Raw genomic sequence first — 24,637 nt, 5'->3', positions numbered from 1 at the left:
TGAGAAATCCATGGCTCAGCTCTGTGGGGATGGGGAAGACTTCCCGAGCCCTGATGGCTCCATTCAGTTCACAGCCACGGCCTGTTCACACCCCCGGGCTGTGTGGCCTTAGGCAAGGTGCTCCGCCCTCCCCATCTTCGGGCTGCTGGGAACAACCTGAAACTGGGCTCTACCCCACGCTCAGCAGAGCGTTCCACATGCAGATGGAGCACTTCCAGTTATCATTTAGCGGTACTGATGCAGCTGTGGTGACGAAACCCGAGTTTCCTACACCATCCCAGTTCTAGGCAGAGGGTAGAAGTGTGCAGTTGACACTTCTCTCTGCCCAGCAGCCATTCCCCCTTCTTCCATGAAAAAAACCCTTGTTTTGACTTGAACCAGTTGTCTTTTGTTTCAGTAACTTGTAGCTGGACTCCTTCCAAGAGGAAGTTGGAAACATGTTTATGGAGTGTCAGCTATGTCCTAAGCACTGCATATGATTCATTTAATTCTCATAACAAGCTGGTAAAGCAGGTACCACTGAAGCTCAGAGAGGTTAGGTAACTTGTGCAACGTCATAGATCTGAGACAGAGATCTGGGGCCCCAGCCCAGCCCATCTTTTAAATGAGTTAGTCATTACATTTATATCTGTGATTGACTTTTCTAGGAGGGCATGCATTGAGTCAATAGATACTTACTGAGAGCCTATTATATACCAGGCAGGGTGCTGGCCCTATGGATGAGAATCCCATAGACAAGTCCCTGCTCTCAAGGAGTGCCCATTCCAGGTGATGCAGAGGTTTCATCTCACAGGCCAAATCCAGGTGGTATTAGCTACCTGCCACATTATTCTGAGAGAATTCTGAGCTGCCTCTGGGCTTAGCAGCAAGGGGTGTTACTGGCTGATTACTCAGGTCTGTGAAGGGTGCTGTACAGAGTTTCTGAGTGTATGGTGCATATTGGATACCAATGGTTTAGATTTTTGAAGATGGTTATGCGAGTTTCAAAGCAGAAACATATCCTGGTCGGAGCACAGGTTCTAGTTTTCATTTTGAAAATAGCCACTGTACATGTAATAACTAGGCCCTACCCTCAAGGAACTTAGGCTGTAATTGGTGGCCAGCCACCCTGGTGGCTCAGATGGTAAAGAATCCACCTGCAATACAGGAGACCTGGGTTCAGTCCCTAGGTTGGGAAGATCCCCTGGAGGAGGGCATGGTAACCCACTCCAGTATTCTTGCCTGGAGAATTCCCATGGACAGAAGAGCCTGGCGGGCTACAGTCCATGGGGTCACAAAGAGTCATACATGACTGAGCGACCAGGCGTGCACATGCTTAAAATATAAAAAAATTTAAAAAGGACACATGAAAAATACAAGATGATTACTATCAAAGAACAGAACGGAACAGCACGATCTGATCCAGAGCTCAGAAGCAAGACAGGTCACACGGATGGAAGTGATCATGGAGGCTTCCTGGAAGAGGAGCTTGGAGTGGGGGCGGGGGGAAGGCATTCCAGGAGAAACAGCAGCAAAGGTAGGGAAGCTTGAGGTGAGAGTGGAGAGGCTTGCAGCCTGGCTCAGGTAGGAGTGCTGGGGCAACAAGGCTGAAAGGATAATGACGATGAGATGGGCCATGGAGTCTCAATGTCAGGCCTGGGAATGTAGTCCTGATACTGACCCTCGCTCTGTCCCTTCAGTTGTTGTTCAGTCACTCAGTTGTGTCCGACTCTGTGATCCCATGGACTGCAGCATGCCAGGCTTGCCCATCCTTCACCATCTCTCAGAGTTTGCTCAAACTCGTGTCCATTGAGTTGGTGATGCCATCCAACCATCTCATCCTCTGACGTCTCCTTCTTTTCCTGCCTTCAGTCTTTCCCAGCATCAGGGTCTTTTTCAATGAGTTGGCTCTTTGAATCAGGTGTCTAAAGTATTGGAGCTTCAGTTTCAGCATCAGTCCCTCCAATGAATATAGGAGGGACTATATTCAGTAGGGAACCGCTGAAGACTTTGAGCAAGGGCATGCTACAGCAAAGTATCAGTTCTTCTTGGTGACTGCAATAGGGGAGAAGTCAGAGCTGGAGGTGGCTAAACCAGCAGGGCACAGAGGGAGCACCCTGCATGTAGGTGGGGGTGAGGGGACATAGATCTTGTCCCAGATCTGTGTGGACAGACATGCTGTGTGACCACAGGCAAGTTCCTTACCCTTCTGGGCTGGTTTTTCCCTCCATCTTCTCGAAAAGCCTGCCCCTCCCCCACCTTTTTTTTTTTTTTTTTTTTGCAGGTCTGTGGGTTCTTAGTTTTGCACTAAGGATTGAATCCCTGCCTGCTGCAGTGGAAGCATGCAGTCTTAACCACTGGACCACCAGGGAAGTCACAAGAAAGCCACTTTTAGACCCTACTGAGTGAACTGAGATATGTGTGTGTGGCGGGGGTGGTGAGGGCAGGAGATGTCACATGGTTCAGTTAGGGTCTCTATTTGCTACTTTTCTTTGGACTTGAAGGCCTAATCGAAGGTGGTCCGTCAGCCATGGTCTCCCACACACTTCAGGCCCGTGTGGCTCAGCCCTTGGGTGTGTCCACACCTCAGCTTCAAGTGCATTTGTCTCATAGAAGGGAAAAAAGGACCTTGGAGCCACTCTGCAGCTGCGTCACTCAAGAGAGGGACTTTGCCTCTTACCCTGCTCTGCAGGGATGGCAGGAGCCACTGAAGTAATGGCTGTGAAGCGCCCACGGTGGGGTCTTATGCCCTGCATCCTTGCTGTTATTCCTGTTTCCTGCTTTGGTCTTCAGTGTGCGGCTCTTGGCTATAAGCCCCTGAGGCTGGCAGTGTCTCCTCCATGGGCTGAACACTTTCTGGGCCCCAGCCAGGATCTGATGCCCCAGTGCCCCTCTGTCCAGGCTCCTCACAGGGACTGTGACGTGGGCCTGCCCGGCCTGCTGAGCCACCCTGACATTCACCCCACCCTGGGCGGCTGCCCTGCATCATTCCTCCCAGGACTGCCCAGCACATGGGGGCCAGCCCTCCCCAGGCACCAGGTGTGATGGTCACCTCTGTACCACCCAACCCACCAGGACCTCAGCTAAATTCTTCCCTGCTTTTTGTTTATTTTACATGATTATTTGGGGGGATGGTCAAATACATTAAATTTTTTTCAAAATTTAAAAGGCACAAAAAGTGTGCTATTACAAAAAAAATCCCCTCCCGCCTCAGCATTGAGCCCCTTAGTTCTCCTTCCTGGAGATAACTCATCTAAATTTCTTTTTAAAACAATTAACCTTAATTTGATCACCCCTTACAAAAATCATAAACATGCAAAGCAAAAACTAACTTCAAAAGAAAACCCCATCACTTTGAAACAGACACAGAAATACAAATCAAAGCCTATCCCCACAATCCCACCATCTGAATTTCCAGTGTTTTAGGATATGACCACCCAGACAGTTTTCCGTGCATATTTACTTTTTAAAAAATGAAAACCAAACACAAGATGGATGTCATAATATTGATTTTTTTTTGATATGTTGCCAGAACATTTCCTCATGACTTAAAAAAGAAAATGAGACCATATTTTGTATTTTATTTATAAATATATATTAAAATTATAAATGTTATATATTTATATAATTAAGTTATATAAGTATATACTATTTATTATGTTAAAAACCGGGATACTGTTGAGAGAATTACTGAATTTTTTGGTTTTGTTTTTGGTTCTTTAATAATTTTGCCTTTTCTGAGTTTGCATGGTTTGTGGTTGTAGGTCCATAGTAAATTAAAGCTGTTTTGACTCATAAGAGAACAAACCCACGGTTACCAGAAGGGAAGAATTCAGGGAGAGGACAGCCAGGGAGCCCCAGGATTGACATGCACACACTGTTACATTTGAAATGGATAGCCAACAAGTACACACTGCACAGCGCGGGGAACTCTGCTCACTGCCACGTGGCCTGGATGGAAGAGGAGCTGGGAGGAGAACAGCCATATGTGCGTGTACAGCTGAGTCACTCCACTGTGTACCCAAAGCCATCACAACACTGTCAATCAGCTATATTCCAATACAAAATAAAAAGGTGAAAAAATAAAAACCTTACAAAATAAGCCAAAAAAGAAAAAGAAAAAATAAAGCTCTTTTCACCACTCATACATGCACCATAAGATTTGGCCACTGATTTAGATGTAGGAAGTATAAAAGAAGTAGAGATCTTAGATGTGTCTAAGTTTTCTCATTTGTGTTACTAGGTGACTACTGATCACATTTACTAAAATAGGCAATGAAAAATGGAAGCAGTAATTTTGATGAGAAAAAAAGTTATAAAACATATTTCAAACTCCTCTAACTAAAACAATACTGATAAGAAAAACACACTTAATCCTTGTTTTTTCTTAATCACCATCTTTTTAGAACTTTGCGTTTATCTTTGTGTAGTGATGTGGTATAGCAGCCAAGAATACAGACTCTGTATTACAGGATGTAATACAGGACGCCTCATTGCTTCTTTAAATGACTTTGATGGCTTTCTGATCTTCCAAAGACGCCTTATTTAACTGACCCTGTGATGTCTGTGATGGGCATTTGGAGATTTCTAGATTTCCCTACTATAAGAAACACAGTGATGGGCCCTGAGACCCCATCCTACTTATTTTCTTATGACGAATCCCCAGAAGAGGAATTGCTAGGTCACAAGGTATGGCCATTTTTAAAGACCCATCAAACTGCCTTCATGTTTAGAGGAGTAGGTGTCCTATCCAAGTCTGATTTCCTCAAGGTCAAGAAGTCTGGTTCATACCCCTCCCCACAGGAGCTGTGAGCCCCTAGCCCCATTTCTACATCCAGACTAAGGCCAAAGGCCTCCTCTGAACCTGCTGACCTCGGGCAGGTTGACCCAGCTGCAGGGACGTACTTGGGCCCATTCCAGGCCCAGGTGAGTCAGCTGACCAGGGAGCCGGAACCCAGCTGGGACAAGGGCCACCACCTTCCAGGGAGGGACCATAGTCCGTCAGCAGTGGCTAGAGAAGGACGAGCAGCAGCACCTGACTACAGGTAAGAGCTGGGCACAGGGCCCCTTGGCAGGGGGGTTGGAGGGGGCGAAGAGGACACCTGCTCTCACCTGTCTTCTTCTTTCCCTGTTTCGACCCTTCTGGGACTTCCAGGCCTTTTCCTCTCAAGGTGCTTCTCTCTGGCAGTGAAATGTAAACTTTGGAAGAGGGGCTTCTTCTTCTGAGCCCAGCCCTGGGCCAGGTTCAAGGGTAGGTGATCTTTATCCAGACATCACTAGGGCTCCATCCAGGCTCCTTCTGACTGCCTGGGACAGTGATCACAGGGATGGGACCCACACTTTGTTCCTCACAATGGACCCCTGGAAAACCAAAGAGCAACCTCTGCAAGAAACTGAATGCAGGCTTCAGTTTCTGTTACTCACTTCTCTGCCTGAAGCTGTTTCCATCAACAAGCTCCCTACCAAGGAAGGAGAACCTGCTGGGGGCGTGGGCCAGTGGCCTGACCCAAGAACCGGTTTCCTCCTGCGGGGACTCCCACACAGTTGGGGAAACTGAATGAGGTCATGGATAAAAGGAGCATGCCTCCACACAGCTAGCCTCAGAAAATGGTGCTTAAGACAGGGCTGCTATGTGCTGGGCAGGCACTGCATGGGCTGTTGTACACATGGTGGTCCAAACTACTAACAACTGTACTGCCACCACCTCTAGCCCGGGCCCTCTGTTCACTCGCGCTCCCTCTTCTATCTTCCAAATGAAAGTCCGACCATGTCATTCTGCTGCTCAAAATTCTCCAGTGGCTGGCTCCCATCTCACAAGAGTCTATGCCAAGCCCTCAGCATGACCCTCAGGCCGTAAAGGATCTAGTCTGTCTCACCACCTCTCCACGCTCTGTCCTACTACTTCCCCTCTGAACGACTGACTTCAGTGTCATTGGTCAGACGTTCCCCATACAGAACAGGCACTCACCTTCGGGCCACTGCAGTGGCTGTGCCCTAAGCCTCACTGCTTTTCCTTCCCCATTTAGGCCACTTGTGGCCCCCACCCTCAGCAGTGAGCCTCCTGGGCTTCCAGGCTCTATCCTCCACTCCCTATCACTTCCCTAATCACCTAACTAACACTGCAGACGCACTTATTTATCCAGCCAGGTGACATTCAAAGGCGGGTTTTTCTTTCGTTCCCTGCCTTATTACCGGTACTTAGAACAGTACTGGGACTTAGGTGCTAAGTGAATGTACTGAACGAACAACAGCTAACGATTACTGCGTGCCCTTTATTGTGGTAGTACTTTCTGTACACATCTCAAGAATCTAACCTCCACAACAACTCTGTGATGCAAGTATTGTTATTCATATTACAAAGGAAGAAATGACATGCAGGAGAGACTTGTCCGTGCTTGCTCTCCAGCCAGAGCACATCAGTCTGAACCCATCCTGCCTGCCTCCGAGGTCCTTGCTCTCATTCTGCCTCTCCTGTGCCTGGGTTCAGAAGCATCTGCACTCCTTGAAAGAAGTTCACAGTTTTTCTCCAGCAGGCAGTACAGCCTGAGGGAGGGAGGCGGGTATAAGCTGGTGGCCTAGCAACAGCCTCTTCTTTTCCAACTCACCACATCCCTGGGCTAATTTGGCCTTCCAGGAGCTATTCCTCTGACACTCTAACCCACGCTTCCCTCCTGCACACTGTCTTCTAAAGGATGGATGAGTTGTCCACAGGAACAAGTGGGCGTCCCTTAGTGTCAGCTCTTTGGAACAAAGTGTTCTCATTTCAAAGCCCAAAGATGGGGGCTGGTGACCCCTTTTCAGCCCTGCTGGTCTCTGAGAACCTGATTGCTGCTCAGTTGTGGGAGTTGCTACCACTCAGAATACCACAAAGTACAGAAGCTCAGGGATGGAAATCGTGGAAAATGCAGTGGGAGAACATTTCTCTGGGTGAGCTAGGTTAGATGGGTTCTTTCCTTTCATAGGAGCCAGTTAATTGTAGGAAATCAGCAGCATCGTATTGAGCAAATTCTTCCAGTGTCATTGCAGGAGGCCGCCTTTCCATCTACCTCATCAGGGCACTGTTTTATCTCCCTTTCTAGGCCCACGGTTTTTCTTCAAAGGTCTTTTTGGAACTTTTTGTCTTCCCCTTGGGTCTGCTTTTCCGTTTCAAGAAACAGTAACTGGACCCTTGCTGTGTGCCAGGGAGTGGGCACAACACTAGGGCTTCAGAAATGAGCAACATTCCTCACCAGAGAGGGAGACAGGCAAACAAATACAGAGTAGTGGAAATCCAACTTAGGAAATGCAGACCTTGCTCACAGTAGGTGCTTAAAAACACTAGTGGAATGAATGATATTAGTAGTGGAATGAATATGAGATTCTGTGGTTTAGAAAAGAGAGACGCTTATTTGTGTTTGGTTTGGGGAATTTGGGGGTAAAATGAGTTCACCAGATGAACAAAGTGGTGGGGGCGGGGGAGATGTGAATGGCATTCAAGACAGCGGGAACAGCATCTGTAAAAGCACAGAGGCTGAACTAGCAGGGTGAGTTACGATCAACAGGAGTCTGGAATGAATGAGATGCAGGGTAAGTGCACAAGAGTGAGGTTATCAGGAGTCAGTGGAGAAGGTACCTGGAGTCAGGTCAGGGAGATTTGAATATCAAGTTGAAGTCGGAGATTTTACTCTGAGGGCAGGAAATGGGTAGGCTGGAGGGCAGGAGTCAAGGCTAACTCCCAGGTTTCTGGCTCCGACCATGGGGTGCATTTGGTGGGGTCACTGTAGAGTGGCAGCAAAGCTGGGAAAAATGAGTTTCAACCAGCGGGAGGCAGTAAAGATCTGGAAGGCGGCTGGACTCCTGGGTCTGGGCCTCCCATCTCTGGAGTAACATACTCCATTCTCCTCCTCTGGAACCTCTATTCTTCACAGTCCAGTCTGTGTCCCCTGGCTTCCTCCGGGAGGCCTTCCCCCTTGCCCCAGGCTTTTATCCTGCACTCCACAGACCCAACTCCCCGAATCTCTAAAAACGAGCAGCGGGTCGTTTTGCTGTAGGAAGTGATCTGCCAGGCCAAGCCCAAGACCCTCACCCCGAGTGGCAGGCCCTCATTCTCGGGTGGGATCCTAGGGTGAATCTTCCTGGGGCGGAGCACCAGGACGGGAAGTCAGGGCAGGACAAGAAACTTGGGAAGGTGACGTCTCAATGCGTGGGAAATACTCGGGGATCCAAGGTGCTTCCGAAACCTACGGGAGCGCTGGAGCTTCCTCTTCCTAAGGAGCAACAGGCAGCCCGGAGCGCAGGCGTGTCAACTTTGCCCTCCTCCCTCCCACAGCTGCCTCAGAACGGAATCCTATCAGTCAGGGGAGGGTTCAGCCGCACCCGCTCTCCTTCGGGAAGCCGTTAATGGACTCAGGCTCAGGGGTGTGTGGAGTGTAGGGAGACATTCCCATTGAAAGCGCAATTTGATCCGCGTAGCTTCCACACCGGTAAGAGGCGATGCGGAGCCCGATTGAGCCTTTAAATCCCTTATTCTGATGCTCTACCTGATTTTGTGTGTGTGTATGGATGTGGGTGCCAGCCACGAGCGCCTGGAAAAAGCAAGAGGCCGGAGGGATGCTAGGATCCCACCGGACCAACAACCCACAGAGGAGGCTGCCATTTTCCACCCACAACCGCGGAGCACCCTGGGAACGGCGTGTAGCCGTGCGCAGCCCCGGATGGATTAGACGCATGCGCTCTAGCCGCCGCAGCGCGCCCTAGCGGCCTGGCGGAGTCTTTGCTGTAACCCATAGCAACCAGGGGAGGTCGCCTCTGATTCCGAGCAAAGTTCGGAGCTACAAGAGGGTCAGAATGGGAGTCTTTTGGAGATCTTCGATCAGCGATCGTTGGACAGATTAGGAAACAAGCCCTAGGGACCTGTGGTGCTTTCTCCGGTCCCCCTGTTCACGGAGTTGTGTGCCTGGCTGCTTCCAAAAAGCAGGAAATTGAGGCTGAGGGAGGGGGTAGTTTTGTCCAGAGCGGCTTTTCACCCCCACCTCCTTAGGGGGCATTGCTGTGAACAAAACTAATGTAGGTGATGGAATTCCAGCTGAGCTATTTCAAATCCTAAAAGGTGATGCTGTTAAAGTGCTGCACTGATATGCCTGCAAATGTGGAAAAACTCAACAATGGCCACAGGACTGGAAAAGTTCAGTTTTCATTGCAATCCTAAAGAAGGGCAATACCAAAGAATGTTCAAACCACTGCACAGTTGCACTCATTTCACATGCTAGCACAGTAAGCTCAAAATCCTTCAAGCTAGGCTTCAACAGTATGTGAACTGAGAATTTCCAGATGTACAAGCTGGATTAAGAAAAGGCAGAGGAATTAAAAAGCAGGGACATCACTTTGCTGACAAAGGTCCGTCTAGCCAAAGCTATGGTTTTTCTACTAGTCATGTAGAGATGTGAGAGTTGGACCATAAAGAAGTCTGAACACTGAAGAACTGACGCTTTTGAACTGTGGTGCTAGAGAAGACTCTTGAGAGTCCCTTGGATAGCAGCGATCAAACCTGTCAATCCTAAAGGAAATCAACCCTGAATATTCATTGGAAGGACTGATGCTGAAGCTGACTACTTTGGCCACCTGATGTGAAGAGCTACTCATTGGAAAAGACCCTGATGCTGGGAAAGACTGAGGGCAAGAGGAGAAGGGGCCGACAGAGGATGAGATGGTTGAATGGCATCATCGACTCAATGGACACGCGTTTGAGCAAAATCTGGGAGATAGTGAAGGACAGGGAAGCCCGGCATGCTGCAGTCTGTGCTAAGTCACTTCGATCGTGTCCAACTCTTTGTGACCCTATGGACTGTATCCTGCCAGGCTCCTCTGCTCATGGGATTTCCCAGGCAAGAATACTGGAGTGGGTTGCTGTTTCCTACTTCAGTGAGTCTTCTTGACCCAGGAATTGAACCCATGTCTCTCACGCCTCCTGCACTGGCAAGCAGGTTCTTTACCACTAGCGCCACCTGGGAAGCCCTACGCTACAGTCCATGGAGTTGGGAAGAGTCGGACGTGACTGAGTGACTGAACAGCAACAAGTTGAAAAAAACCCCGCAAAACAGCATATTGCCCTGTCTGCACTGTAAAGGAGAAATGAGGGCAATGAAAATAGTTTATAATAAAGGAATATGCACTTCACTATGTAAAAGCTCAGACTGGGTTACACCAGATCACGCTTGTACCTAACTTAAAACGAGGGAGTTTGGATTTGTGTGCTCAGATGCTCAGTCGTGTCCCACTCTCTGGGACCCCATGGCCTGTAGCCCGCCAGGCTCCTCTGTCCATGGGATTCCCCCAGCAAGAATGCTGGAGCGGGTTGACATTTCCTCCTCCAGGAGATCTTCCCGACCCAGGGATCCAACCAGGATCGTCTGCTTGTAGGCAGTCTCCTGCATTGGCAGACAGATTCTTTGCCACTAGGGCCACCTTGGATTTAATAGATAGTATTCAGCTGAATTTTGCCAAAGTTTATATTTGGCATCTTGAGTCAAAGCTTAAATGTATCTGTATACAGGCGTGGAGTGACTATGACAGCTACAGACACAGACACACACGAGTGTGTTCTGGTGACCTACCCGCGTTGTGGAGAATTGACAATGATTTTTCAGAATGGTGAACAAAACCAAGAATAACTTCCTCAGATAAGCTGGTGTATACATTTCTGGATGATATATTGTATATTAAAACCGGTAAAGTTTCATTGTATTTGTATATAAAACAGGTTATACACAGGTTTTTTTTTTGTTGCTTCCATTAAGGTTGGTGGGATATTGGAAACTTGTGTGGGACAGTTTGTTGTGATGAGCTGTTCTGTGCATTACAAAAGGTCCTGGTCACTACTCCCTGCTTGCTAAATGCTAGTGTCCCCTCAGTCTTGTGACATCCAAGAATGCCCACACAAATTTCCAGTCTGTTTCTTGGAAACCACTTATCTATTCAGTCAAATAGCAATTTTTGTCGGCATCTGTGTGCTGGGTGCTGTTTCAGTGGGGAGGTGTAGGGTGATGAACAGGACGTAGTCCCTGGCATTCTGAGATGGAGTTCAGAATGAGGGGATACCCAGATAGTAATCGTATAATATGATAAATAACTTGAGAGTAGGCGCAGTACCAGTCAGTTTGGGAACACAGGAAGACCTAGCCAACTAGTCAGGGGTCCCACGGCCTGAAAAAGCCAAGCGGAGAACTTGCATTTGAGCTGAGTCTTCAAAGGCTTGAAAGGCTATGCAGAGAAGGGTGGTGTGCCAAGCAGAGGGATCTGCATAACAAAGAGGTCCAAGGTCGCTGGCACACAATGGACACTCAAATAGTGAGAATGAGTAGATGGATAATTGAATGAGATATGCATATTTCCTGGCAGGGAGCCATTCCCCACTATATTGTGAATTGCTAAAAGGCAGGGAAACTCCTGCCTCTTGATTCCACCCAGATCCCTAACCTTGGTTGAGACCCAGAGAAGGTGGCAGTGGTGAAAGTGTCTCAGACCCGGAGGATGGGTTGTGTGATTCCAGCCTGGATAGGATCTCCAGGAAGTGGATCTCAGATTCTGCTCGCCCAGATGGCAGCTGCTACAGATATAAAAGCTCTGCTACTTCAGTGTTTGAAAAAGCAGGGCAGGGATGCCTCTTATTTTCACATCTGTAGCTCATGTGTGATCCAGGGCGTGTTTTTGATGGGTGGTACCTTCTGAGGACTGTCTCAAGATCCAAGTCTCCTGGAGTGTGTGCACAGAAGGGAAGACCACAGGCGAAGGGGCCTCTCCCCTCAGCTGATTTAAAGCAGGTCAGAGCCAGTCTCCCTCTCCCCATTGGACCATCCCTGTCTCCTTAAGATGGTCATTTCTGCCCCAAAGACCAGGTGAGGGCAAAGATCTGGAACTGCCTGCCCCCAGGAACCAAGCGGGCAGTGTGAGCCAGCTGGATGGGTACTTTGGGAAACAAGAGGTGTGTGCAACCTCATCTAAGGGCAGGCTGTGACTCCGGCCTGGCTGAGTGTTGCTTGTGTATGATTCCTGCTCTTGCATTGCCAAGTATTTTGTTTTTTTTTTTTTTCCTATACAAGATAGAAGTGGAGAATTCTATATTTCCAGATTTTAAAATGTTGACACTAACTCAAACGAAAACAGAAAAAACAAGCCAGTGAAAGGCAAACAAAGCCTGTTTGGGCCCTCACATCCTGGTTTCCATCCTAGGAAGGTGCACGTTCATAGGACATTAGTGCTTTACTCTACAAGGAGAAACGTGGAAGCCCAGGCGGAATGCATTGCTTCTGGAAATATTGAGTTGATGTCCACACTAGGGGCTGGTTGATGTCCACAATAAATTAGAAGGTCCAGTTTCTGCCCATTTGGAACTCCCAATAGGTAGATCAAGAGGCAGCTTCGGAGTAGTGAATGATCAACAGACTAAGAACACGAGCTGGGAGAGGAGGCGAGTGTGGGGCAGGGGGAGCACAAATCAAGGCAAGTTTCCTGAAGAGCCCTCTGATATGGAACACAGAAAATAATTGGAAGTTAGCCAGGTGGGGAGCAGAGTGGGTAGAAAGGTATGCCAGACAGAGGGCATAATAATACACACAAAGGCCTGGGGACACGAGGAAGTTCAGTTAATTCAAGGATCTAAAAGTAGCTCATTGTGGCTGAAGCTGAGGGTGCGGGTTAGGAGAAAGACGTGTAGAAAGAAAGAAAGCGGGAGAATTAGGCAGGGGGTGCAAGCAAATGTCTACTGGGACTCAGGGCCAATGAGTAAATCGGTCTTGATGTAAGAGACAACAGAGGCTGAGGGGGTCTGGGGCGCCTGGGAGTTGGCTGCGACTCAGATGTAGCCACTCAGCGGTGGTCCAGGGTTGCTAGAGTGTCCTGTTTCTCAGGAGCAGTGTGAAGCTAGATTATTAAGTGCCGTGTCTCGAGTTCTGCATTTAAGCTTTTAACTTTGAATGTATAAAGTCCTTGGCAAGGTCAAACAACATCTGTTTGCATCTGGCCTGTGAGCCACTGGTTCCAATCTCTGGAGGAATCGTAAAGGGCATGTGGACTGAATTCTGAGAGTGGCGGAGCCACTAGGGGTGCTTTAATCAGGGGCATGGCATTCCAGGCTCACACAGAAAGGACCTGTTGGCTGGAGAACAGCAGTCAAGTTGACTCACTGGAGATGTTGTGATTCCTGCAGAAGAGTGGGGAGATGGAGGAGGACAGCGTGAGGATTAGTGATGGGATGTGGGGATAATAGGGTGTGATGGCAGACTAGAAGGGATGCTGTGTGTACGGGGTCGTTGGGGAGGCTTAAAGTTGATAAGTGTCAAGGCAGCAGGTGCAGAGGAAGGACAAGGAAGAGTCATGGAGGAAGATGACCTTGACCCCTGGGGATCACTCCGGCGAGATGCCCAGAGATTCTGGACCTGGTCCAGGAATGTGGGCCCAGTGCAGTGAATAGGACCCCCTGGATCACCAGGAACTGCAGGTCAGGTGGGAAGACACACTGAGGACAACTGAAGAGCCCAGGACCGGAGGCCGGTCCGCAGTCCCTGCTGAGGGCAGGGCCCTGGGTGGGGGCAGCGGTGACCTCACTGTCTCAGGAGCCAGGGCGGGAGGGTGGGGTAGGAGCTTCCAGCTGACGAGGACTGGCCCAGCAAAGGCCGGTAGATGTGACAGAGCCAGTGTGTTAGTGGGTAAATGGTGAAGAATCCAGAAGGACAAACTGCTCCTTGCTCACATTTCATCTAGGGAGGAAATAAAGCTTTTCTGCGGGTAATTTCTTTGAATTTCTTTGGGTACCTTGCTCCAAGGTCCTTCTGGTTCTCCCCCCGATAGGTAGGAAGGTTTTTAATAAATGTTTATGGTCCCCCATCATTTCTTTATCCCTCTGAACAATACTCTGCTGAGCATATAAACTCTTACTCTTACAGTTTGTGTGCATGTTTTTAAGAGTTTCCATTGGCCTTCATCATGATCAAGATCAAGACTCACCAGTGAAGCCAGAAATGGCAGTAGGGGCTCAAATGCCCAGAGATGGAGAGGGGTGTGGGGGGGCAGGGGAGGAATTATAAGGTGCCTGCTGCCTGTTTTAATATGAAGTCCCCAACCGCTTGACACTGGACTGAGCCCCAAGTAGTTGTGGGAAGATGCTGCACAAACCCCTAATGCTGGCCGGGTATACAGTAGGTGCTCACTCTGCACCAACTGGACCGGGTTTAGGTCTTGAGCGATAAGATCTTGTAAGGCTTTCTGACCTTTGAAACATGGCAGGGAAGGACATGGTTCCCCAGTCCTACTTTGCCTGGTGAGCATGTCCTGGGTGACCCTTGGGTCCAGGTTCTAAAGCCCAGAGTCAGCTGAACACGGTGGGGTGGGATTTTGTAGGAGTGGAGAACATGGGCTTGGGAACCAGACTCTGGCTCAATCCCAGCTCCTGCATTTCTAAAATGGGGATAATAATACCTATTATATAACTGGTATAATATATTATATTATTATATAATGTATAAGTATATAATAATAGAATATATAATATATAACAATATATGTTATATATGATATATATAATAATCATGTAATAGTAGTATAATAATAATACTACCCATCCTGACGTCTTTCTCATCCTGAGAGTGCTGGGTGGCACGTGTCTGTACCTCCTCTCACCCTACTACCCTTCCTGACGTCTTTCTCATCCTGAGAGTGCTGGGTGGCACGTGTCTGTGCCTCCCCTCTCGCCCCTCAGCACCCGGCTCTGTTGTGCCCTGCAGGGTGTTCCAAGGAGCAGCCATGGCCACCCTGTACCCATCTCTGGAGGACCTGAAGGTGGACCAGGCCATGCAGGTAAACTGCCAGGCTATTAGCCTGGGTCCCCTGCTGAGGCTTCGGGATTACTCCAGGGTAGCTAAGGGAGGCTTGTCTTGGATCAAGGTTGGAGGCCCCTGGGAGTTCCTTATTGGCCCCAAGGCATGCGGGTCCCCAGTGCGGGGCCTGCTGGGCAGAGCAGGTGTTCAGAGGCCAAGGCAGTGGGATCACAGCAGGTGGAGAAGACGAGCAGCTGCAGACAGGCCTATGTCTGGTGCCCGCTCGGTCCCAGTGCTTCCTCCACTGGGGTTCGTGCAGACCCCATGCCCTAGGGCAAGCTTCCAGGGTAAACCCTGTGGCCGTGGTGTTTGGCCTACTCAGCCCCCAGAAGCCCTTTCCTCCTTCCATCCTACATGAGGTCTTAGTGGGTTTTGAGAACTGGGGGCTTTTTGACTGATAATTACCTTGGCCACTGCAGGTAGTAAATGAGTTGTGACATTCAGTGGGTTGCAGGCCCTTGGGAGAACCTCCCTCCTGAGGCATGGAGGTGTGCGAAGCCACATTTATTGAAGGGTTGGATACCCACTCAGGCCACAAGCATACCTATCGCCCTGACCCCCAGCCTCAGGGAGCCCCAAGCTCCAAGGGCTCTGGGGTTCTGACCACAGCTGAGCGGCACTCCCCTTCCATCCCCAGGCCCAGGCCAAAGCCGTACCCAGGATGCCTGCTCTGCCAGTACGGGGAAAAGGGGACTCCCAGCCTCCACGTGAGTGATGGGGATGGGGTGCTTCCGGCCGAGAGTGACTTCTGCTGGCCATTTCCGAGAGCCTGCCTCTTGCCTGCCACCGAGCCATGGGCACTGTGTACAGTTGTCCCCTCTACTTTGAGGGGGACGCTGAAAAGCTGTGACCTTGTGAGGGGCCTGACATCCCTGACTTAGGGCCACCAAGGAAGGCTGCACAAGGAGACCAGGATGTATGCAGTGGCCCTGGGCCTGCTCTGGCTATCTTGACTGGTGAGCTCAGGCCCAACCCCTCTCCTCACCGTGCAGTTTCCCAGAGCTGCCTTTGGGTCGGCTGGTGCCAAATAAAGGTAACTGAGCTGAACACCAAAGTGATCCGTGAGGGGCTCTGTGTCCCAGGCTGCTCCCAGACCATCTGAGGGGAGGACCCACATTGCCAGCGAGTGTTCCCAGGGCTGCAGAGCCATCTCAAGAATATGCTGCATTCTTGGGAGTAAACAGCATCACGGACCCTTTTGTTTCTTAACAAAGATGAGTGATCACTTGGGAGCCAGGCAGGTGTGGCCAAGCTCATGGCCAGAATAACATCTTTCTCTTCTCCCCCTTCCCTTCCCACCAGTTTTGTATCCTAACCTGGCAGAATTGGAAAACTATATGGGTCTTTCCCTCTCCAGCCAAGAAGTCCAGCAGAGCCTGCCTCAGACTCCAGAAAGTGCCAGTGTAGGTATTTGTCTCTTGCCTGATGCGGGCCCTCCTTCCTTGGTCTTGCCATTTAAACAGATTTGAATCTCCTCTCTCTGTAGCATCCCTGAGGCTCTGTTTCTTGATGACACGTTTCATTTTGAACCTTCATGAGAAGTGCCGTGGGGTTTCATGGTTTCCTGCAGGCCTTGGGGCTAGAGGGCCACTGCCTGCCCTTTGACCTCTGACCTGCTGGCCTGAGCCTGCTAGATGAGAAGGGAGGACATTAAACCTGGCGTGAGCTTGGGTGCTTCTAATGAGGGGGTGCCTGTGACTTGGGAGCAGCTGCATGGTTAGGCAGAGCCTGTGAGGAGGAGCTTGTCAGCCCCAAGTCCCCACATGAAAAAATAATGCTTAACTCTTGCTCTCTATGACTTCAGGGAGCAAAAAAAAAAAAAAATCATAACATAGAAATATTCACTCCTGAAAATATATTCACTTATAGAATCAGTCCCAAAACTGTCTACCCATCAGCTTCAACATTCCTGGTTGGTTCATTGTGCTGGTCCAGTGCAAATCGACTGCAAAGTGCAAATACAAATCTTGGTAATGCTGTGGGATTTCATGAAATTGATAGAAGTGACGATGAGAGCTGCCACACTGACAAATGAGGATTTCACAGGAGAAATCAGCAAGGATGAGGACATGTAGGATCCTGAGCAAAGCTGGTGACACCCTGGAGTGGTTTTCCAAAATGAAGCCCTTGACAGTCATGTAGGGGAGCACACACAGGAAGCAAAGTAGGTCACATTGTCCAGTTTTAATCCATTGATTGATCTCTCTTTGGTCAATAGCCCAGACAACCTAAATTTGATGGAAAAAAAAAAAAAAGGACGACAGATAATGCACTTTCATAATTAAAAATTTTAATTATTTTAAGTTTTTCTTTTTAAATAATCGGAGATTCAGTCAGGAAGTTGCCAAGACAAGAGAAGTCCCTTGTACTCTTCACTCAGTTTTCCATTTTATGTAACTACTATAATGTCAAAACCAGGCATTTTACATCAGTACAATGCGTCTAAGGTTCTGTGTGTTTTTATCACCTGCAGCCACCAGCACAATCGAGATACAGAACTACATCATCACACAGAAGTCTGTGTCATGCTGCCCCTTTATGATCACGCCCAGCCTCCCCTTCAGCATCCTCAGCCCCTTGGCAGTCACTGGCATGTTTTTGTCCCTATAATTTTATCATTTTAGAAGGTTATGTAAGTGAAGTCACATGGTGTGTGACCTTTTCAGATGAGCTCTTTCCACTCAGCATTGTGCCCTGGAGATCCTTCCAGGCTGTCGCCTGTTTCAACAGTTCATTCTTTTTTATTGCAGGATTGCGTTCCATGGTGTGGCTATAGCTCAGTTTGTTTAACCTCTCGAGGGACATTTTGGTTGTTTCCAGTTTTTGTCTATTATAAACTAAGATATTACAGATGTTTGTGTACAGATTTTTGTACAGACATAAGTTTTCGTTTCTCTGGGATAAACGCCCAGGAGTACAATTCCTATGTAGTGTAATATATGTATGGCTAATTTTTTTTAGAAAGAAACTGCCAAACAATTTTCAGAGTGGCTGTATTATTTTATTTTCCTGCCAACAACGCATGAGTGTTTTGTTGGCACATCTTTGCCAGCATTTGATATTATCACTATTTTAAGTTTTACTCATGGTAGGTGTGTGGTGATGCCTTATCGTGGTTTTTATTTGCACTTTCCTAATGGAGAAGGAAATGACAACCCACTCCAGTATTCTTGCCTGGAGAATCCCAGGGACGGGGGAGCCTGGTGGGCTGCCGTCTATGGGGTCGCACAGAGTCAGACACGACTGAAGTGACTTAGCAGCAGCAGCAGCAATGGCTAGTGATGTTGAACATCTTTTCACGTGGTTATTTACCAGCTGTATAGTCTTTTTGATAAAATGTTTTCATATATTTTGCTTATTTTCTAAATGGATTATTTTTTTAAGTCAACTTTTGAGACCTTATTCTAAAGTCCTTTGTCATTTGATTTGTAAATATTTTTCTCCCACTGTGTAACTTCTCCTTTCATTGTATTAAAAGAGTTTATTGGAGAACAAAAAGTTTTCAATTTTGATGAGGTTCAATTTATTGATTTTTTTCTTTGTGGATCATGACTTGGTGTCCTAAGAAACTTGACTGAGCTCTAGGTTCTGAAAAATTTTCCCTTTTACTTCTAAAACTCTTATAATTTTTTGTTTAAATTTATGATTGAACTTGAGTCAGTCTTTGCATAAGGCATGAGGTCACGATTCATATTTTGCTTATGGATGTTCAGTTGCTCCCATGCCATTTGTTGAAGAAGAAGACTCTTCTGTCTTCACTAAATTGTTCTCACACCTCTGTTAGGAAGCAGTTGCCTCTACTTGTGTGAGGCTATTTCTGGATATTCTCTATTCTGCTCCAAAGGTCTGTCTCTCCCCAGTACCACACTATCTTGATTACTGTAGCTATACAGAAAGTTTGGAAATCTGGTAGAGTGATTTCTCCTGTTTTTTACTTTTTCGTCAGACTAGTTTTAGCTATTCTAGTTCCTTTGTGTTTTCATGAAGTTTAGATTAACCTTGCTTCTATCTACAAAACATAGAGACTGTGATAGGAAATGCATTAAATATGTATATCACTTTGTGGACAGTTGACAGCTTCATCTAGTTTTTCTGATCCATCAATACAAAATATCTCTATTTATTTAGACCATTGATTAGGCTTCCCCAATAGCTCAGTTGGTAAAGAATCTGCCTGCAATGCAGGAGACCCCGGGTTGATTTCTGGGTCAGGAAGATCCGCTGGAGAAGAGAAAGGCTACCCACTCCAGTATTTGTGGGCTTCCTTTGTGGCTCAGCTGGTAAGGAATCTGCCTACAATACAGGAGGCCTGGGTTCAATCCCTGGGTTGGGAACATCCCCTGGAGAAGGGAAAGTCTACTCACTCCAGTATTCTGGCCTGGAGAATTCATGCATGGGGTGAAAGGAGTCAGACCAGGCTGAGCGACTTTCACTTTCAAACTCACAATACATTATATTAAAAAAACAGTAATGAGTACTCAAAATTTCTCTTTTTAATAACTTCACTATTTTCTACTAATATCTATCCTACTAAGGTTATTTCCGTTTTTATCTAAATGTAGAAATATATGATGATGTGATGAGAATTCCATGGACTGTATATTCCATGGGAGTCGGACACGACTGAGCGACTTTCATTTCACTTCACTTCACTTCTTTGATCTCTTTTATCCGTGTTTTGTCATTTCCAGCATACAATTCTTGTATATGTTTTATTAGCTCCACACCTAAGTACTTTTTTTTTTTTTTAGCGATTGTAAGTGGTATTGTATTTTTAATTTCAGTTTCCACGTATTCATTGTGAGTATATAGAAGTACAATTGATTTTTTTGGTATGCATTGGTCTTGTGTCCTGTGACCTTGTTAAATTCACTTATGAGTTCTAGGAGTTTATCTGTAGATTCTTTGGAATTTTCTAGTAAAGCATCATCTCATCTGAAAATAGGGACCATTTTATGTTTTCTCTTCCAATCTATATGTCTTTTATTTCCTTCCCTTGCCTTATTATCTGGCTAGTTCTTCCATTACTGTATTTAACAGTAGTGGTGGGAGTGGACATCTTTGCCTTGTTCCAGATCTTTTTTGGGGGGCGGGGATAGTATTCACTCATCTTGATACTTCTGACATAATTTTTTTTAAGACAGAAATCAGCTTGAGCTCCTTTACCCCCTCACTGTTCACTATTTTCTGTGAATTTTTTTTATTTTTAAGTGGATTTTAAAACGTTCTTCTGACATCAAGTTGTCTTGGAAAATGAGGACCCTTTTTCTATAATACATACCTGTCCTCCCGTCTCTATTTTCCTGGCTGTGTTTTTTTGGTGTGTGGACTTTGACGCCCCCTAGTGGCTTCATGGCGCCATGTGTCCTCCTGCCCGCAAGAGGTGTGTGTGGTCTGCGGTGGGCTGGAGCTCAGGGTCCACCCCGTTCTCTTTTCCCAATCCCTGCTCCCACGCCTGGACCCTTGAGGCACGAGGCCCCACGGCGCTGGCTGACCTCTGCTCCCCTGTGGTCTGCAGGCAGTGGTCTCGGGTCCCTCGCCGGGCCAGGTGGTGGCGCCGATGTCCGGGAACAGCCTGGGCGCGCTGCGTGCGGAGATCAAGCCCGGTGTGCGCGAGATCCACCTATGCAAGGACGAGCGTGGCAAGACGGGGCTGCGGCTGCAGGCCATCGACAAGGTGGGGCTGGAGTCAGGCGGGAGGGGAGGGGCCCCGCGGAACGCAGAGAGAGAGCTCGCGTGCTGGACTGCGCCTGCCCGCGGCCCGAGCTGCCCGCGGGAGCCAAGGCTCACCTGAGCCCTAGACAAGCTCGTCCTCTCCATCCCCTCCCATAAGGCACTAGGGCTTGCTCTGGGTTGTGCCAGGGACCCTCCACTTGCCCTTCCTGGGACTTCATGCCTCCTTGCTCCCCACTCAGAGGGATCTGGCTTCTGGGAGGCTTTCTGAAGACAGTGGAAGGTGAGGGGTGTGGGGGTGTTGGTTCAGATGCCAGCCTGAGAGGCCTTGTAATCTGGTGACTGGGGATGCAGCCACTAGTTGGAATTCCTGAAAGCGTTAGTTGCTCAGTCATGTCCAACTCTTTGCGATCTCATGTACTGTAGCCCGCCAGGCTCCTCTGTCTAAGGAATTCTCTAGGCAAGAATACTGGAGTGGGTAGCCATGCCCTTCTCCAGAAGATCTTCCCAAGCCAGGGATTGACCAAGTCTCCTGCATTGCAGGCAGATTCTTTATCATCTGAGATACCGGGAAAACTCCTGAATTCCTGACTCCGTTGCTTCCTAGCTGTGTGGCCCGTTTCCTCACCAGGAAAATGGGGTACCCTGTATGTTGCTATACAGAGCTGCGGTCCCAGGGCCCAGCAGGCTCTGAGAAGATCAGGAGGCAAACAGCAGTGCAGGAGGAGGCGCCTGGGCTCAGGGTGGGCTGGGGGAACTGAATGCGGGGCTCACCTCCTCCAGGGGATCTTCGTGCAGCTGGTCCAGGCCAACACCCCTGCATCCTTGGTGGGGCTGCGCTTTGGGGACCAGATTCTGCAGATTGATGGACGCGACTGTGCTGGGTGGAGCACGGACAAAGCCCACCAGGTGGTGAAGAAGGCATCGGCCGAGAAGATTGTCATAATCGTTCGGGACAGGTGAGCACCCGGGTCCCAGGAGCCTGTCTGTCTGCCCTTGGTTATGTCCCAGGCCCAGCTCACTGTCCCTCCCTGCCAGGCCGTTCCAGCGGACCATCACCATGCACAAGGACAGCACAGGCCACGTCGGCTTCGTCATCAAGAAGGGGAAGATCATCTCTTTGGTCAAAGGGAGTTCCGCGGCCCGTAATGGGCTCCTCACCAACCACTATGTGTGTGAGGTGAATGGGCAAAACGTCATCGGGCTGAAGGTGAGCAAGGCGGAGCATGGCTCCATCCCAGGACCTCAGGGACTGGGAGATCGAGAGGTGGTGGGAAGGTTCGTGTCTGTGGGTGGGCTGCTGCCCTCGCCCCAGCTTCAGATCCTCATCCTAAGGCTGCTGTAGGGATTCAATGAGACAAAGGTACGAGAGCTCCGAGCACAGTGCAGACACTAAGTGCTCAGTAAATACTCGCTGATGTTACTTACTCATGAAGGCCAGAGGTGTGACAACAGGTGGTGGTGATGACGTGTGTCAGGAAATGGGTGTCCGGGGTGGGGGTGAGGGGCTCCTGGCTGCACGGTCTATTCTGTGTGATATTTCTGTTTGTATCCTGGATCATGTTCACTAATAGGAATATTTTAGGAAATGGCTCTTCAGAAGCCCATTTCCTACCTCTTTCTTCTCCCCAACAGTGTGTGTGTGTGGTGAGTTTTATCTTTAAATACAAGAAGGAGCAAATGGTCTAGGGCCAGTGCTGTGACATAGACTGGGGGACAGGGTGGGTGCCTTCGGGGAATGGACCCCAGAAGAGGTTGAGTCACATGGCTTCTGGTCCCTGGAAAAACGAGAGTGGTTTATCCTGATTGATGCCACCAGGACTGAGAGCCGTTCTTAATTCCAGTTGTGATTTAGAGTGAGGGTCCCCCCCCCCTCCAGCATCCAGGGCTTTGGGGCTCACAGGCAGGTGGAGGTGGCCTGGGGGGTTTGCCATCTCACCCCACAGATGACACAGTCTTGTGAGCCACTCCCCCTCCCTCATAAGGACCATCTCCAGGTCACTCCTGTCACACATCTTCTCCCCTATGCCTGACCATCTAGTCGCATCTGGCATATCTTCTCCCATTGATCCTGGCACAGCTAGGAAAACACACAGCCAAGTCGGAGATCTGTGCAAAGTAAAGGTCACGGTCTCCAAGTAAGGGCCAGAGGCTCGTCTCGTGCCTTAGCATTCGGCTTTGGGCTGTACGGCACACTCTGTGTAGGTGCTTCTCGTGTCTTGTTCTCCCCATGATCTGAACGGCTTCTGCAGGCCTTTCTTTTTACTGGTCAACAAGATGTAAGAGGAAGAGGTACCCCACGGCCTCGGCTCAGGCTGACAGGAGCCCAGAGAAGAGGGTGGGTGGGTGTGCCTACTGTCCCCCCTTGTCCCCACTGCAGCGTGGTTCTCTTTCTGCTTTGGGGTCAGAATCCCGGTGTGACGGGGGCCCGGGAGACGGCATACTCGTGTGGTTGGTGGGATTCCCGGGGCTCTTTGGGGGAAGTCATGTCTGTGAGGCTGTTCGGTGTCAGGCCCACACAGGCCCTCGAGGTGAGGATAGGAGAGGTGAGTCCATTTTACTGAGAGAGCCTCAGATGGGAGGCCCACATTCTTGCTTGAGCTGGGGGCCTGCCACCCTCACTCAAGGGGCAACCTATTCCCTACCGTCACTGTCAGTGGTGGACTCCAGCAGGGCCACGCTGACCACTTCACAGAGGTGCCTCATTGTTGCCCCTGGCCCCCAAGGTGACTGTCACTCGCCTCTTCTCCAGGACAAAGAAGTCACAGAGATTCTGGCCACCGCCGGGAACGTCATCACCCTGACCATCATCCCCACCGTCATCTACGAGCACATGGTCAAAAAGTAAGGCTGACCCCCCCCACCCCCGGCCCCCCTCTCCTCCGGCCGCCCCCCTCCCCCACCCTGCGGAACCCCCCCTCCCCTCTCCTCACCTCCTGGCCACGGCCTTCTGGTAACTTGGGGTGAGGCAAGGGAGGCACAGGTTTTTGGGAGAAGGGGGAGAAGGTGCTGCCAGTTTTGGCGAATGTCCTTGTTGCTGTATCTAGGTTGTCCCCGACTCTGCTGCACCACACCATGGACCACTCTATCCCTGACGTCTGAGGCCACGGGACAGCAGCTCAGCCCTGTCACCCTCCTGCCAGAAAGGGAAAGTCTGTGCCTGCGAAGGCGTGCTGCCTGGGGGCGGGGCCGTCTCCAGGGGGCGGGGTCTTCTCAAGGGGGCGTGTTCCGGGCGGGGCGACATGGCATCCTGTGCGCCTGTCATTTACATACACTGGCCTTGTTGGAGTCTCAGCCACTCAACTGGGCTAAGGCCGGGACAGGGCCCACAGGCGGCCATTCTCTGTGCTGATTTAAATGCTTGGCACGTCGGCAGGCCGGCTAAACACTTCCTAAAGTTGCAGCTGGGTCCCTTTCAAATTTTTGCCTCTACCAGTAAAACAGTTCCATGTTTTGAGAACACAAATACATTTTTTTTTTTTTTTTGGTTAAGAATTGTTTCTTTTTCCTTTACTTGTTCTTTGTCACAAACTGTATAGAGTTATAACCCTTCACTGTCTTTTGAATAAAGATTTGATTTTAAATAAAATCCCTTCCTTGAAAGTAATTGATATTCCAGAATCCTCAGTCCCATGACGCACCAGTGTTGGTTGTCTTTTAAGCAGTGGTGAGACCGAGGCCTTTTCTATGTGTTGCCTTTGACAGCATGGCTTGGCTTGGCTTGGCCAGCGTCACATGCTGCCTGTTGGTGTGAGGCTGGGATGGCTGGGTGGTGGTGGGGGACAGTGTGGGCTCTGGAGGGGGGCACTGGCTTTAGAGCGCCCCCTGCTCAGTGACTCCAGCTGGCTTCTGCATCTGTAGGTGTGAGAATCACCTCAGGGGTGCTGGAGAGGATGGAATAGGTGTACTCTCAGGGCCCAATGGGACTGACACCGAGGGGGTGCCAAGTGACCCCCAAATGACGCACGGTAGAGCTGAGCCAGCTTGCAGCTCTCAGGTCCCCTCTACCTCAGGAAAGATCTCTGCCCCCTCAGCTCTTTCCAGGGTGTGAGTTTTGACTCCCATGAGGGTGGGGACAGCGTGAGCCCCCTTTATCCCCCTCACTGCCCCAAAAGACACAATATAAAGAAAACAGG

At 49.3% G+C, this 24,637-nt stretch overlaps 1 protein-coding gene across 1 annotated transcript; it reads left to right on the top strand.

Moving 5' to 3' along the window:
* Nucleotides 1-4,884: 4,884 nt before the first annotated feature.
* On the top strand, nt 4,885-24,108 carry SDCBP2 (syndecan binding protein 2). Its single transcript, XM_027558957.1, has 9 exons — nt 4,885-5,024; nt 14,736-14,808; nt 15,466-15,535; nt 16,131-16,231; nt 20,347-20,505; nt 21,285-21,460; nt 21,540-21,711; nt 23,254-23,345; nt 23,549-24,108. Exons 2-9 carry the CDS (start codon nt 14,755-14,757, stop codon nt 23,601-23,603), a joined length of 879 nt encoding a protein of 292 aa, XP_027414758.1. The 5' UTR covers nt 4,885-5,024; nt 14,736-14,754; the 3' UTR covers nt 23,604-24,108.
* The last annotated feature ends 529 nt before the right edge of the window (nt 24,109-24,637 follow it).

Source organism: Bos indicus x Bos taurus, chromosome 13, assembly GCF_003369695.1.
Source record: "Bos indicus x Bos taurus breed Angus x Brahman F1 hybrid chromosome 13, Bos_hybrid_MaternalHap_v2.0, whole genome shotgun sequence".
NCBI lineage: Eukaryota > Metazoa > Chordata > Mammalia > Artiodactyla > Bovidae > Bos > Bos indicus x Bos taurus.
Note: the sequence above shows the minus strand (reverse complement) of the source record. Positions and strands in the feature narration are given on the sequence as shown.